This window comes from Hemicordylus capensis, chromosome 2 (genome assembly GCF_027244095.1).
Source record: "Hemicordylus capensis ecotype Gifberg chromosome 2, rHemCap1.1.pri, whole genome shotgun sequence".
Lineage (NCBI taxonomy): Eukaryota > Metazoa > Chordata > Lepidosauria > Squamata > Cordylidae > Hemicordylus > Hemicordylus capensis.
The window spans coordinates 86,253,601-86,269,028 of record NC_069658.1 but is presented as its reverse complement, the minus strand read 5'-3'; the positions used below and the strand labels follow the sequence as shown (position 1 = coordinate 86,269,028).

The 15,428-nt window shown below is 47.1% G+C and overlaps 1 protein-coding gene across 2 annotated transcripts in view; it reads left to right on the top strand.

Moving 5' to 3' along the window:
• FBN2 (fibrillin 2) overlaps positions 1-15,428 on the top strand; it is a 272,503-nt gene that overhangs the window by 36,840 nt on the left and 220,235 nt on the right. For both annotated transcript variants that reach the window (XR_008317396.1, XM_053301249.1), the window contains exon 6: positions 14,619-14,816. Coding sequence is in view for 1 of the 2 variants with exons in the window: in XM_053301249.1 (XP_053157224.1) it covers positions 14,619-14,816 (198 nt within the window). In the remaining variant the exon portion in view is untranslated. The remainder of the gene's footprint in view (positions 1-14,618; positions 14,817-15,428) is intronic.

The following is a 15,428-nucleotide window of genomic DNA, read 5'->3' as shown; positions in this document are numbered from 1 at the left end:
GACTGATAAACAGAAAAACAAAATGTCTGACTGTGCATAGTTTTTGCAGGTGATACTGTATAAACAAACAGGAGGAGGAAGTGCAGTGCTGTGACCACATTGGTAGTGCAAAGTACCTACAGGCAAGCTTCGTTATACACGGACTCTATATGTGTGGTTTTGCATATCTGCGGGTGTCAAATTGACACCCAATTTCATTATCTGTGGATACAAAAGGGTTGAAACCCATGTATCTGTGGTTCCTAGTGGGCTGGAAGTGACCGCAGGGGGAAAAATTGGGAGTTTGGGCCTGGGGGGTGGGGCATATTCCTGGACAACCTGGCGCACACGGAGCATGGTAGGGGGCTTTGGGGGGTATTTCATGTTTTTGCTCCATTCCCAGCTTCCAGGAACCTAATCCCCACCATCCCATAGATTCAATGCTACAGTGTCCATTATTTCAGCTTCCGCAGCCTCCCCACAGAACAGAACCCTCACGGATCGCAAGGTTTGCCTGTAAAAGGTTGGGATCGCTAGTGCCCTCTATGGCCCATGTGTTTAGATACTCTGAAGCTTTGCCTTGGCACTTCATAATTTATTAAATGTGATGTCTTGTTTAAAAGTTATTTCTTTTTTGATTACAATTAAAGTTGTCTAGCTTATGTTTTTCTGTAAGGGTTGGTTTGATGAAATATTTAATATATAATGAAGTGATGACATAATAGAATATAATGGCTGATAGACAAAGTTATGAATAGTAACTTTGAAACTAATGAGTCAGGTTAATCTATTTTTCAGCTAATATCTACAGGAAATAATATGGATTTCTTTGATGTGTGCAATTCTGTTTATACTTGTGACAAAATTGATTTTAAAAAAACCTTTGGTAATGAAAACTATTGTTGAAATGTATTAGTGATGAAATGTATTAGTGAACATATGCAAGTGCTTACTTGCATATGTTAAAAATATTATTTTCAAGAAACATGGCAGCTGTGGTATCAAAAGTATGATTTCTTATTTCAAAGTTATGAATTTTTCTTTAAAAGATGTTGAAATACTTTTTGAATTGTGAGCTTTCAGAGCCATGGGAGAATGAAACTTAGAGAAAAATAAAAGAATAGTAGAAGCCGGATGAAACAAAAAGGAGCTTGGTGAATCCCATTTAAAATGAACAAGCTGTTCCTGCTCCCTTTGGTGTCCATTGCAACCAAAAAATAAAAATAAAAAAATGCTGCTTGTGCTTCAGCAGCTGCTGTGGCATCCTGTCCAAGGAAGCAAGGACAGCTCTGACCCACTTGGCATTAAACAGAAACAAAAACTCCTTTGCTAAAGCCAAAAACGTTACCTGAGTCAAGAATGCCTACGTCTTAGTAGCTCAGGGCTGCTTGAACAGCAATATAATGGATATTAAAGAGTTGCAGGTGGCCCAGCCTGTTCGTGTCTTGAATCTCATTACTAAAAGTGAATGGGGGGAGGCGGGGGGGGGGGGCGGAATCTCTCTGAGTGATGCTCTTGCACTCCACAGTAGTTTTGCAACTTTTGCACCAGTATCAGCAAGTCTTTTTGTGCTGGTCCTGGAATCTAGTTGCCACATCATGTGCAGCAGGAACTGCCCTTCATTTAGGCAGGCAGCAGAAGACAGGATGAAACAATAAATCAATAAAGTTTAATGTCAGTTTATGATGTTTTGATACATTTCTTTCTTGCAACATGTTAAGCTTAGCAAATAATATAGGTGGTAGGAATCCTGTTGAGTAAACATTTTTGGGCCTGGGTTTTTAAACAGCACTGAAAGACAGTGAGCCGTTTCTCATGATCTGTGAGAAGGCCATGGCAAGTGGGTGGGTAGGAAGATTTTGTCACCTTACCTTCCGCCCCCCTGGAACTCCCATAATGCACCACACAAGTGTGAGGTGCATTGTGGGTATCCCCCGGCCAGGAGCCCCGGCTACAAGCAGCCGAGGCTGGCAGATGATCGAAAGAATGGGGCTAAGGGAGTGCTTGCTCCCTTAACCACATTTAAACTGGGGGCTCTGCATGTAGGTCTGCCATGGTGGTGACACCCACAGCCGCTTGCCTCCCGCTGCTTCTCATGAGAAGCCAAGAGTGGGCTTGGCTGCCTAGCCCGCTCTTGGCTGCTCGTGAGAACAGCCTCATAAAGTCAAATCCAACCTGTTAGTACTAGTGTATAGTTTTTGTACATATAAAAGGCTTTTGGCTGAATGTAGATTTTAGCAGAACTTAAGGGCACATGGAGGCATCTATGTTCACATGCACTAACACTGGATCATGTATTTCTTTGCTTTGGCATTAATTCTTTCATTTCCCCTTACTTTTGTATCCAGTACCCTTTTTCCAGTTTGGGCAGGGGCTTCCCTATCATTGCTGGTTTTATGTCATAGTTGCTGTGCCACCTGCAGTAATCCAGCTTGTCTGTTCTAGCAATAATAATGTTCTAGCAAGTACAATGTAGGTAGTACATGAAAAGTTTAGAGACATCACACTAGACTGGAAACATCTGAAAATAATCAGATATAATAATGAGAGATTAATCCAGTTTCTAACATGGATAGGTTGGTCATGTTTTCATGACACAACTATATTCTGTACTGGAACTGTCTGAAATCTTGATATGGCTTATCCTGAACTATCCATATATTCCATTTAAATGATGTTTTCCCTTGCTGTGTTACAAAAATGACACACTGAATGTTTAATCTTAATAAACATGTTAAAATTATACATAATTTTATACATAATTGAGATGATGTTACCAGGTATTTGGAAAAATAATGTAATACTTCTTGTGGTCATTCACACAACCTACTGGGCAGGCGGGGGGTGGGGGAGGCTTTGCAAACCTCGGCTTCCTCCCAGACGATTGTCCTGGTGGCAGCAGAGCATGCTCCCACATGATCCGCGCTGCTCCTGGCAGCACGGGTCTCTATAAGGCCAGGACTCGTTATCCTGTCCTTGGGGTATCCCACAGTGATACCTCAGGGTATCACCACATGTCAAGTGCGGTGCACTGGGGGATTCTCCCAGGGGATGGACACTCTAGTCACCCATTTCTGTGTCAGCACAAGCTACAAGCAGCTCCTGTTGATACACAGTCCCGGCAGTTGGGTTAAGGGCACGCTTGAGCCCTTGACCTTGGCTAAGAGCTGGGCTTCAGCACTGGGTCTGGTACCGTGGCTGTGGCACCACCGGGATTCATGTGGATCCTAGCAGTTCTTGGCTGCCTAAGCCTGGGCTTGGGTGCTCATGAGAAGAGCCTCCCCCCACCCCCATTTGCTTTGAATTTTGTAGGTCAAATATGTAGTACTCATCTCCCATCAATATATATTTTTAAAACAGGGTAAACTTGGCAGTGGGTTGCCCAGAACGGTGCATGGTTCATCTCCGGGTCTTCCTCCACAGATTCCTCCAAGTACTGGGCAATGCATTGCACAGCACTGGTGGGCCTGGTAGGCCGAGCCTCCCACCAACTGGGCAAGGGGCCAAGGCACACCCACTTAAACCACTGGGCTGATTTAGTGGGAGGAACTGCATTTTGTGTAGGTGCCACTGCCTGGGATGCCACGCCGCTGGACTGGGGAAAAAGGGGGTTGGAGTCGAAGGGCCACCCACACTGCTGCTGCTGGATACGGGTTGCACACATTCGGGGGGAGGGCACCATCACCACCCTTCTGGTCTCTGCCAGTCCTAATGACCTCCTTCTCCCTTACTTTATCGACCAGGGGGAAAATATGCTTTCCTGACCAGTGGCAGGCTGGCAGTCGGTGAACACAGCAGGGTGTGGGGAGGGCAGAATGAGTTGTCTTCCAGCTGCCCACCCACCCAAACAAACAAATTAAAATAACCACTGGATAAAATAAAATAAAAAGCTGGTGGAAAAAAGGGCTATGGGGAATAGGTGATTGGGGGGAAGGGAGGGGAACAGGACAGAGGGGAGGTGCTGCTGGAGTACTCTGGAGCAGGCGGTGTGCTAAGCACAGCAAGAAAAGGGTTAAAAAAAGAAGCACTTTAGGGGGAAAGAACCCTCCCCCCAACCCCAACCCCCCAAATAAAATAAAGCAACTGGCACTCTTCTCAGCTCAGCCCAGAATTAAAAGCAGCAGTCACCTGTCACCATAGAAGCAAAAAAGATCGTGTCAGGGGGAGTGGGGGTTAAAGAAATGGACCAGAGAGGCTTATCAGGCTAAAGGGCCTGTCCCCACCAGCCCAGAGTAGGAGAGGGAAGAGAGGGACAGTCACTCACTCTGGGTGGGGGGGAGCAGCAGAAGCATGCGCACATACATACACAATCACACCTGGAGGGGAAAGGTTTAAAGCAGAGAGAAGGGGGGGCGGAAAAACAGGCAGAGGGGGACTGAAGGGAACAAACACAGCACAAGTCTGCAGGCAGACTCTCACCAGCTGAAGCAGCAGCAAACCAAGAAGGACTGCAGCAAGGGTGATTTTGCAAGGCCAGAGGCTTGCCTTTAAATAAAACTTGAAACCCCCTCCTTTTTAAATAAAACTTGAAACTCCCTCCCACCCCTGGCCAATAGGGTGCCAGTTCTCAAGGGGTGGCATCACTGCAGAGCCTACTAGAGAGCCGGACTCATCTGGCCAATCAAGCAAGTATGAGCTCAGCAAATGAAATAAAGCAACACAAGTGACACAAAATGGAGGATAGCATCTAAAATGGAGACACCAGCCATTGAACCAGTTCAAACTTATTAGAACCAAACCAGGCTTGATTGGTTTGAACTTGGACTGGCATTGCCAATGAAATGCCTGGTTTGGTTCGAATTCAGACTCGAACCTGTTTGCACATCCCGAGTACAGGACCCTCAAATGCTTGGTATAGATAGGAATTGTACTTCTGTACCTGTATCCAACATAAGATCTGAATAAATTTATCTGTGTACAGATAAGCCTTTTGCAAAATTATGCAGTTAGCAAATCCTGTTTTGTTCAACTAAATTCAATCTTGTTCGAACTTGTTATTCGTTTTGTGGCTACACCTTTCTTCCTTCAGTACCCACCTGTTCATTTTTATATATTCTTATTTCACTTATCTGTTTATCAAAATTCTAGTGTTAGACAGTCTCCTGCTAACTGAGCAAAGAGGCACCTTTTAAAAGTGGTGATTTTCTTGATTTAGCAGGGGGAGAGCAACTGGCCCTATCCATCTCCAGCACAGCATCCCTCCAGTGGCTGTTGCTGGTGTCTATCTTATGTTTCTTTTTTCTTTTTAAGATTGTGAGCCCTTTGGGGACAGGGAGCCATTTTATTTTATTTATTTATTTATTTATATCTGTGGAAACTTTCATTGAAAAGCGGTATATACATATTTGTTGTATTGTTGAATTGTATGGGCTAAATTAGGGTCCTCAGTTGAAGTGGTCACATGATTGTTTCATCCTGATTTTTTCAACAATGCCAGATGTTATAGCTGTAAGAGCTTGATCAATAGTGGAGTTGTAAAATGTCAGTCCTTGTTGAAGAACTGGAGCAGAGAAGTATATCTACTTAGTTATGTGTCTTCATGACTGAGCTATTAAATTATTAAGAGTATTAGATTAAGCCTTTTGGGGGCAGAATTTAATCTCTTTTCATGTCTGTGTGTGGCTGTTGCATTTATACACCTTGTTCCTGGCACACAGAGCATCTGTAAGTTAAAAGTAAGAAGAGCACTGTGCAGGTTGCAGACGGCTAAACAGTGGCACCTGCAAACTAGTTTATGATAACATTTGTTTTGAATCTACATTGAATTTTCCAGACAACCGCTTACATTTAAATAAGGGTGTTGAAGGATCAGTTCACAGTCGAACCAGTTTGCCATGAACTGGGTGGTTTGAGCAGTTTGATTGTGAACTGCTCTGAATCAGTTCAAGCTGATCCGTCAGTTCAGCCAGGCTAGCCAGTTGGTCTGACCAAACTGGTTTGCTGAGCAGTCTGTACACACCCCTACATTTAATTCATTGAAGTTCTATTGACCTTCACCACTCCCTGGTTGTGATTTACATAATAGTCCATGAAGCTATTCAGACAAACAGAAAATAGGGTTACCTCCTGAAAGCAGATAGAACCCTATTTTTACCTCATAGCAAACAGACGGGTACATGCTGCAGACCCAGCAGGGAGTGTGAGTGACACACGATGAACATTTTAAGGTTCGCCAGCCCCAGGTAGCATTGTTGGTCCTCCAGCCCTGCCCATGGCAACAGCAGTTCCCTGAGTGGACGGGGCAAGCACGTGACCCAAGGAGACCACTCAGAGGGCTCCAAGCTGCAGTCCCGCTTTGCTGCTCCCTGATTGGTAGCCTCAGTTAACCCTTTCCTGGCAACTGCAGCACTCTCAAAGGCACTGAACTCCGTCCCCATGCCCAAAACTCCCTGCTCACAACAAGGCAGGAGAGAGAAGAGAGCCGCTGCAGCTGCCAGCAAAGGTAAAGCCAACATGAACATACACAAACCCCAACACACACCCCAGATCCAGGAGGGACACAGCAGATGCCCCCTGGAGCAGCTGCCAGATGCCGGTGAGAGCAGCTGACAGATGCCCCACAACTAGCCCAGGCACTAAGCTGGTGGCAAGGGCGATGAGATGTGTCTCCTACCACCCCTGTCCAGTTGCCCCCCTGATCACAGTGGACGGGTAGACAAGCAGGCAATGGGGAGTGTGCACCTGCCCTCCTTGCCACATGTGCCACCACCCCCTTCACTCTTGCTGTGGCAGCCCCCATCGCCCCATCCCACCATACAACAGCATGGTTTGGGAAGGCAGAAGGGGGAACCTGCCCCACCCCCTCACAGCTCCCCGCAGCTGTGGCCTCCGTGCCACCCCCCATCCCACTGTATTCTGTGTGTAGATGGTAAGAACCCCCCTTGCTCCCCCACTGCCGCTGTAGCCAAGTGGCAACTCTGCCTCCCCATCAATCTGCCACTGCCACTCCCTGGCAGCCTCCCAAATAACAGGGAAGTCAATCTGCAACCCATTTTGGTCCTCTGCACGTGCACAGAGGCCACTCACATTACCAGGCAAGTGGGTGTAGGAGCTGCTCTGCCTACCGCTGAGCTCCCTGCGGCCACCGCAAGCCCCCCGCCGCCGCTGCCATTGCCACCATGAGGCCGAAACACTTTGCAAGTATCCCAATCACCATGTGCGCACCGCTCCCCCCCCCCCCCCGCTGGGGCAGTGGTGGCCAGAGCGGGAGTGGCTGCTGGGCTGACCATCCGCATCCGTGACACTTGCATGGACAGTCTGTCAATCCAGTGGTCACAGTCACTCCTTTTCCATCCCCCCGCCACCATGGCTCCAGCCCCCCCCCCCCGCCCCCCATCCCTCTTGGTGTGCAGGACTCATGTCACACCAGAGCAGGCACACGCACTCTACGCATGCAAGAACATGCATATTGGAGTTGCCAACATTTCATTGCCAGAATGAGAGACACATGTTTGGGGCTGGGGCCTTTGGGAGATGGCTGAGAGGGGGCAAGAGAGTGAACAAGTGGGTGGGTATGGGCGCGCAAGCATGCAAGTGGTAGGGAGGGGGTGAACGAGCAGACGGGCAAGTAGTGAGCAGGCAAGTGAGCAAGCAGTTCCTTCACACTCACATCACCCTATCAGTGGTGCCCCTTGCCACCCATCCTTCTGCACTCCACCCATCTATGGGTGGATATTCTCTTTCTTCCCAGGGATCTTGCACTGGGACTGCACCGCCTCCCTTGAGAAGAAGCAGCCTTATCTCTCCACAAAGCTCACCCTGTCATGCCATCCTGCAACACCCTGCAGTCATGCCTATCCCCCTACCAAAGGACCTGAGGTTTCACTGTCCCTACACCTCATCTCCTCTCTCCTCTCAGGCACGGGTGCCCATTGGGCAGGCTAACACAAATAAGGGGGGCTATGTTCCAAGAAGTTGGACCCAGCATCTTTCCTTGAAGGGGAAATTCACATGGATTACAGTGTTTCAGAGCCTGTGCAGACAGCAGTGCCTGAAGCCAAACATCTGCATGGCTGCTGCCTTGAGCTCCTGCGCCTTTTGTGCCTAAATGTCACCCACAGGCAAGGAACACTCTTTGCTGTGTGCACTGGCCCTGCTACCTCTGGGAGGGGAGCACCAGTGGGTCCCCGCTAATCGAAGCCGATCTCCCCATGGCAGCTGCTCTCTCCTTTGATGCTGCCGCCCTGCTGCAGGCTTCTTCTTACCATATAGTAGACAAGCATGCATTCCCTCCCCCCCCCCCCACAGGCACCAGGACAGGAAGGAGAGAGCAGCAGCCCCATCACCTGTGCAGTTTAGGAACTGGTGGAGCCCAGAGCAGTGTACTATACACTCAAGTTCCTCCTCACAACAACCCTGTGAAGTAGGTCAGGCTGAGAAAGAAGTGACTGGCCCAGAGTCACCCAGCAAGTCTCATGGCTGAATGGGGATTTGAACTCGGGTCTCCCCAGTCCTAGTCCAGCACACTAACCACTACACTACGCTGCAGGCAAGGGCAGCTGCAGGCAAGGGCAGGGACACTCCTGCTCTTGTCCAGTGACTTGCAGGAGACAGGGAGGAGCACAAAAATCCCCATTCATCCATGAGACTTGCTGGGTGACTCTGGGCCAGTCACTTCACTCTCAGCCTGACCTACTTCACAGGGTTGTTGTGAGGAGGAACTTGAGTATATAGTACACTGCTCTGGGCTCCTTGGAGGAAGAGAGGGATATTCTATATTATTAATTCTTCAAGATGGGCCATGTGCCCTGCGGGGTGGCTGGAAAGCAGTTTGACTGTTGGATCGGGGGCACCATGAAGCAGCAGGGAGCTTGGAGGCTGTCAGGCGACTGGGTGACAGTACCTGGCAGTGGCAGGGGGAAGCAAGGACTGCAAGACAGAGATAGAAAGACGGAGGACAGAGAGTGTGAGCGAGAGAGTTGTGGGGGGATAGCAGGTGAGAGAGTTGCAGGGGGCGGCGAAAGAGAGCGAGAGAGTTGCGGGGGGGTGGCGAGAGCAGATGAGAGAGTTGTGGGGGGCAGTGAGAGAGATGAGAGAGTTATGGGGTAGCAGAGAGAGTGAGAGCATTGTGGGGGCGGTGAGAGCAAGCAAGAGAATTGTGGGGGTGGCGGAGAGAGTGAGAGTGTTGTGGGGGGTGGCGAGAGCAAGCGAGAGAGTTGTGGGGGTGGGATGCCGCAGGCTCAGTGCAAGACTGCACAGATGCTCTGTGCAGGGTTAGCTAAGCTGGATGGACCAATGGTCTGACTCAGTGGAAGGCAGCTTCCTATGTTCACATTTTCCCTTGGGCTCCTTTGTAAGGTGCCTGCCACTTTAAGGAAGCTCAGTGGTGTTTGCTGGACAGGCTTTCCCCAAGCAAACTTCTGCTTGCTTTGCAGCTCACTCTGTTATGCAGGCTCTATGGTAGCTCCGAATAGGCAGCCTTCCGCAGCGTTCCGTGGCTTCACAAGAGTACTGGGAGAGGGTAGGCAATTTCCCCTGCTTGCTAAACCTGGTTTTAGAGGAGGGGCTGGGAACTGGGTGACCCTCTTTTGACAGAGCCCTGTTTGAGAGCTTGCTGAGGTTTGACACGGGAGTGCTAACCCCGCCTTCAGACCTCAAGCCCTGTTTTTGCTGGTCGTGAGAATAGCTTCCATATCTTTTCTATTTATTTATTTATTTATTTATTTATTTAGTTAGTTAGTTAGTTCAATTTTTATACCATCTTTCATAAGACAGCCCAAGGCAGTTTACAAAGGTTAAAATACAATAAAATTTCATAAAAATCACATTTAAAACCTTAAACAGTAAAAACCATAAAACACCAAAACAAACAAACAAACCACCATAAAAAAGACAAACAGAAGCAGGAAAGATGAGAGACCTGGCAGCACCTAAGAGGTAAAACCTGCACAAATAAAAAGGTCTTTGGTTGTTTTTTAAAAGCAGCCACAGATGTCAAAGAGCGGACCATCACTGGGAGAGCATTCCAGATCCTGGGGGCAATGACAGAGAAGGCCCTGTGCACCACAATTTATCCTCTCTCAGCATCAGCATACAGAGCAAAGGCCCCTCTGACAACCTTGTTGGGTCGGTAGAAACCCTTGGGGGCAAGTGGTCCTTCAGGTATTGTTACATACAAGTGCCTTTTCCTCTGTTTGAAACTTTTGTATGCCCTATCTCCAAGGCTCAAGGCAGTTCACATAAAACACTGTGAAGTTGTTCTCATGGGCTGCTGGGGTGGCAGGGAAGGCTGCTTAATCTTACCTTCCCCACAGATGATTCCTGGGTCCCTACTACCTGTGCTGGGTCCTTACTACGTGTGACCACAGATGGTCACTGCCTGCCCCAGGCAGTGTGGAGGTTTGGGGGCCAGGACACATCATCTCAGCCCCCAGAAATCCCATAATGCACCATGTGAGTGGGGCTCCCCACTGTAACGGGTGGGTGCCTGTCAGTGTTACAGCAACAGCTAAAAGCAGCCAGTACTACACATAGTCAAGAAATGTGGTTAAGGGAGTGCTCACTCCCTTAAACCTGTGTAAGAGGTGGGCTCCCTGGACGGGCTTGCTGCCGAGGCACCGCCAGCTCCCGCAGGTTCTCACAGGCAGCCAAACCCAGGCTTTGCGACACTAGGCCAGTCTTGGCTGCTCATGAGAACAGCCTCAATGTATTAAGCTGTTAAAGAAACAAAGTCCAAAAATGGTGGGCTTATATGAATTTATAGCCCAAGGCAATATTCACATCCAGCTCTGGAAAAGCTAAAAGCTATTGAGTAATTTGGTCATGATGTCAGCTAGTGTTGGGATCTGGCTGTTAGTCGTAGATACAAACGTAAAATACAATGTGCTTTTTTTCTTAACATTGAATTTATAGAACCATAGAAATATGTCTTCCTTTAAAAGGGGGGGGGGGTTATGTTAATGTTAGATATATTTTGTCATTCTTCAAGTCACAATTTATTATTGAAAACTTATTATTGAGTTTTTGCACACACACACACCCAAAGAATTTATAGCATGCACTTGTTAGAAGTCAGGGGCATAGCAAGGTGGTAGTGGGCCCAGAGACAAGATTTTAAAATGCCCCCTGCCCCACATAATCCTAAATTATTTTTTAAAAGGTTTTGTAAATTGTGGACAATGCAAGTCATTTAATGGTACTAGAGAAAGACATGCTGTTCTGGTAGTTCCAGGTCTTAACATTCACATCAATTTTGGAGGATATATACAACTGAAGGAAGCCCAGGCAGGTGCGTGGCTGGGGGGGGGTCAGTCATGTGACTTGCCTCGGGGGGGGGGCCCAAGGCAGTGGGCCCCCAGACAACTGTCTCCCCTTTCCCTATTATAGTTACACCCCTGTTAGAAGTAGTTCACCTACTCTCATTGGGGCATAAGACTTGCTAAGTATGATGAAATTTATAATGTGTTTTAGCAGTCCCTTCTGATAGAATTGTTTCCATAGCAACCGTGGGTCAAAAACAAATGGTGGAATTCCTAACATGGCACTTGTCTATACTCAGGGAATATATGATGACATTATTTTTTGTTTATGTTAAATGTATTTTTAATTTAATTAGGTGTATGGAAAATATGTCAGCTTCAGTGTGGAATGCCCTCAGTTTGTGGTACATGGCAATATATAATTTTACCAGCATTTCATAGGTTGCTTTGGAATTCTATTGGCATTATGTGTCAAGGGAAGGATTGCAGCTTATCCATGTCACCAGTGCATCCAGGTTATTGGTAACATGGATAGGCTGCCATCATATGCCCCACACATGTGCCCCACACATCAACATGGGAGCTTTGCCCTTCATTCCAAAGAATGCTAACTGGATAGAAGATAGATTTTTAAAACAAATATTTATTCATCTCAGGAAATAGGGATTCCTTAGAATGAAGTTATCTCTTAAAGTGAAGCAGATCTGGAGCATCATCTGCCACTTGCTTAAGGCTAAGAAAGTCTCAGCCTAGAAAATGTCTGGATGGGAAACTACTTGCGAATGTTCTGTAAGATGTTCTGAGCTTCCCAAAGAAAGACTAGAATACATTATAACATATATGTAATAAATTCTAAGGGCACTGTGGAGTCCTCTAAAGAAAAAATCAATCAGTCAATCAGTCTGTCTGTCTGTCTGTCTGTCTGTCTATCTATATTAGTAACAAATGAGCCAGTGAATAAATTGTGAGGAAAAGAGATGGACAGGAGGATACAAAATGAAGTAAGCCAGAACAATAAATGGCTTCTGCTGAGAGAGCTTGAGTTTTAATCCAGTTTGAAGATCTTCAGTTTGTTCTTCTGATCCTTAAACTACACTAGTTTAAGGATCATTAAATGAAAAGATAGCAAGAACCCCTGCTAGACTTTCAGTATTTAGACCTGCTGAATTCAGCCTTTAAGGCTTTAAATGGCTTGTGACCTGTTACTCAAGGACTGCCTCCTCTCATACAAAGCTGCCTGAGGATTAAGAACCTCATTGGAGGCCCTTCTTCAGGTCTTGCTGCCTGAAGGGAGGTGGTTGGTTACCCTGAACCAGCCCTTCTGCAAGCCCACCCCCCCCCCCCGCCACAAGGCCCCCAAAACCTACTTTTGGGGGCCTCCTGCAGCAAACCTACAGGCTTGAGACAATCTTCCTCTGAACTGCACAGGCACACCTCGCAGTTCACTACAGCCACTGGGCCAAGAGAACATGTCCAGTGGTCACTCCCCCACCGCCTCCGGGTGGGGGAGGAGGAGGTCAAATGCTCGGCTAACCCCCCCTGCCCCGGCAGCCACCCCTAGGCTGCGTGGTGGCTTTGATTTTTTAAAAAAACCACATAGGTTCACCACAGCGGGCAGGCACGGGTTGGCTGTAGCCGCCGCCCCCCCAGACATTTGGAGCCCCCCCCCCAGACCTTGGTGGTCATGGACCAGGGCCCCAAGGTCCAGCAGTTAGAGCGCTTCTGGTGGGAAGGATGGGGGGGCACTAAATGAGTCACTGGTGCTGTTCCTGCTCTCCTCTCCCCTCCCACATCACTCTGCCTTGTTTCACTTGCTGTGGTATTAACCTTTGGCATACGAGCTGCTTATTCACCCAGTTTGGGAACCGGGAACCAGGCGAATAACCAGCTCATGCACCAAGAGTTAATCCCATGGTGGATGAAACAAGGCAAAGTGTGGCAAACAGGGCGGAGAGCAGGAATAAACCGCACCTGCGGATCATTTTGTGCCCCTTGCCCCACCTGCCTGGGAGTGCTGTTGCCTCATTAGGCAACAATTACCATCAGCACAACTTGCAAAAGAATACTTTTTAGTCAGAGTTTTCTGATTAAAATTGGTATAAGATATGTTTACCACAGGGATGGGGACTTGCAGATTGAGCACAGTGAGGGGGATGAATGATGACCTGCATTCATCACTGTAATTGTGTACGGCATCTTGTTTTATGATAATGTCCGAATAGGTCTATCGTGTCCTCCATTCTAGGATAAATAAATTAAAGGGCAAGGTACATGAAGATAGATGCATGTAATGAGCCTTTCTACATTGCATAGCTCAGGGTTGTTTGTACTCTCATAGGGTTGCAGGCCCCTAAGACAAACAGAAGTGAGATAAAAAGCTGCCGGGGACACCAAATATCAGGGGGAAAGAGACTGATTAGGGAAGAAATAAAACACTCTTCTTGTTCTCTGATGCAAACTATGCCTTCCTGTGGGTGACTTGCAATGCATCAGAGACTTTACACAGCTACAGTCTAACATGTAATTTGCCTCTGATAGACAGCTGAAATATTGTTTGTTCTACACAACATTCTAGACAGTGATATTGATCCAGACGGGAAACTGTTATAAGCTAAATACAACAGTGTCTGGAATTTTGGCTAAGCTGCATGAGACTGGCATAGTCATCAATGCATGCATATCATGCTGTATGATAGAAATCTTTATTAATCCCTTCTTTTAACTGAAAACATAGGCAAGGTATACTAAGAGGTCAGGAATTTAAATTCCTGGTGAGATATAAGGAATTTGTTCTTATTTCATTAAAAAAGAAGAAGAGGAAAAACATGCTGTCCTAGAGACTGAGACTATTCACATGCGCATGTAAAACCGGGCTAAGGAGCCCAGCCAAGTTTTGCATGCATGTGTGAACCACCGGGATGGAGCCCGATCCCAGTGGCTACACGGCAGCAAACCCACCTAAGTAGCCTCCCTTCAATAGGAGGTTAACGGAGTGCATGCTCCCTTAACCTCATTTATTTGATCCTGGGTCAGCTGTGACTGCTTGCAGCACACTCGGCCAGGGGAGGGGGAGGATCCCAATAATACACTGCACACTCGCACAGTGCATTATTGGACCTCCGGAGGGCGGCAACACCCAATGGTGCTTCCCTGCACCCTGACCCCCAGAGCTGCAGGGAGCAGTTGCTGGACATCTGGGAGGGTGATTGTCTGGGCAGATGATCGTCTGCGGGAGGGTAAGTGTAACCTGCTCTTCCTGAAGTCCGCCCCAGAGCTCTTCTTAGTTATCATGAGAAGAGCTCCATTGTCTTACTGTGGTACAAGCATTCATGGGAAAGTTTACTTCATCAGATATGTGTAACAGATTGAGAAGTTGCTCTTTTTAAATACATGGGGGTGGTGGCACTCCGCAGCATTAAAGTATTTTCTCTTAATTTCCAGATTATAGAACAGGGCCTTGTTTCACCCAAGTCAGCAACCAGATGTGTCAAGGCCAGCTGACTGGCATTGTTTGTACGAAGACCCTTTGTTGTGCAACCATTGGGCGTGCATGGGGCCATCCTTGTGAGATGTGTCCTGCTCAGCCTCAACCATGTCGCCGTGGTTTCATCCCCAACATCCGTACTGGTGCATGTCAAGGTAAGCCCTTTTAGTTAAATTGGTTATTTTAGTGTACAGGTTTGCCTGCTGTAGCATAACTCTGAACAAATGACTAAAGCCAGATGATTATATTGTTTTGTATATTGTTTACTTTATGTTTAAAAGCCCAAACATTTCCGGATGTATCATCATGGTATTTATTAGGCTACACTGACATAATAATCAGGCCAATATGTTTGGGAAAGAATTAATTTGACCCACAAAGTATAAATAAACTGTTCATCTGGTGCATTTACTTGTCACGAAACAGTTCCAATTACTGCAATAGTGTTTCCTCTTTCCCTGGTTTCTCATATTTATTATATCTATTTGTCTTTTATTTGCACTGATAACTCAAACGTCAGTGCCCCTGTTGGTTTTGAACTATCGGCATTATGATATAATGATTAAGGTCACTGGTTCTGAAAGTCAGAAGAAGGGTTCCCTAGTTATGTTTAAACATTTGGAGTTGGAGGTAAAGTTTTTTCCTGACTTTTTCTACTGTCGAGTTGAAGACAGATCATGCTGGAGAGAATCTATCTATGTGGTCGCTAAGAGTCGACACCGACTTGACGGCACTTAATCAGGAAACTGAGGGCAGACGTAGCTACC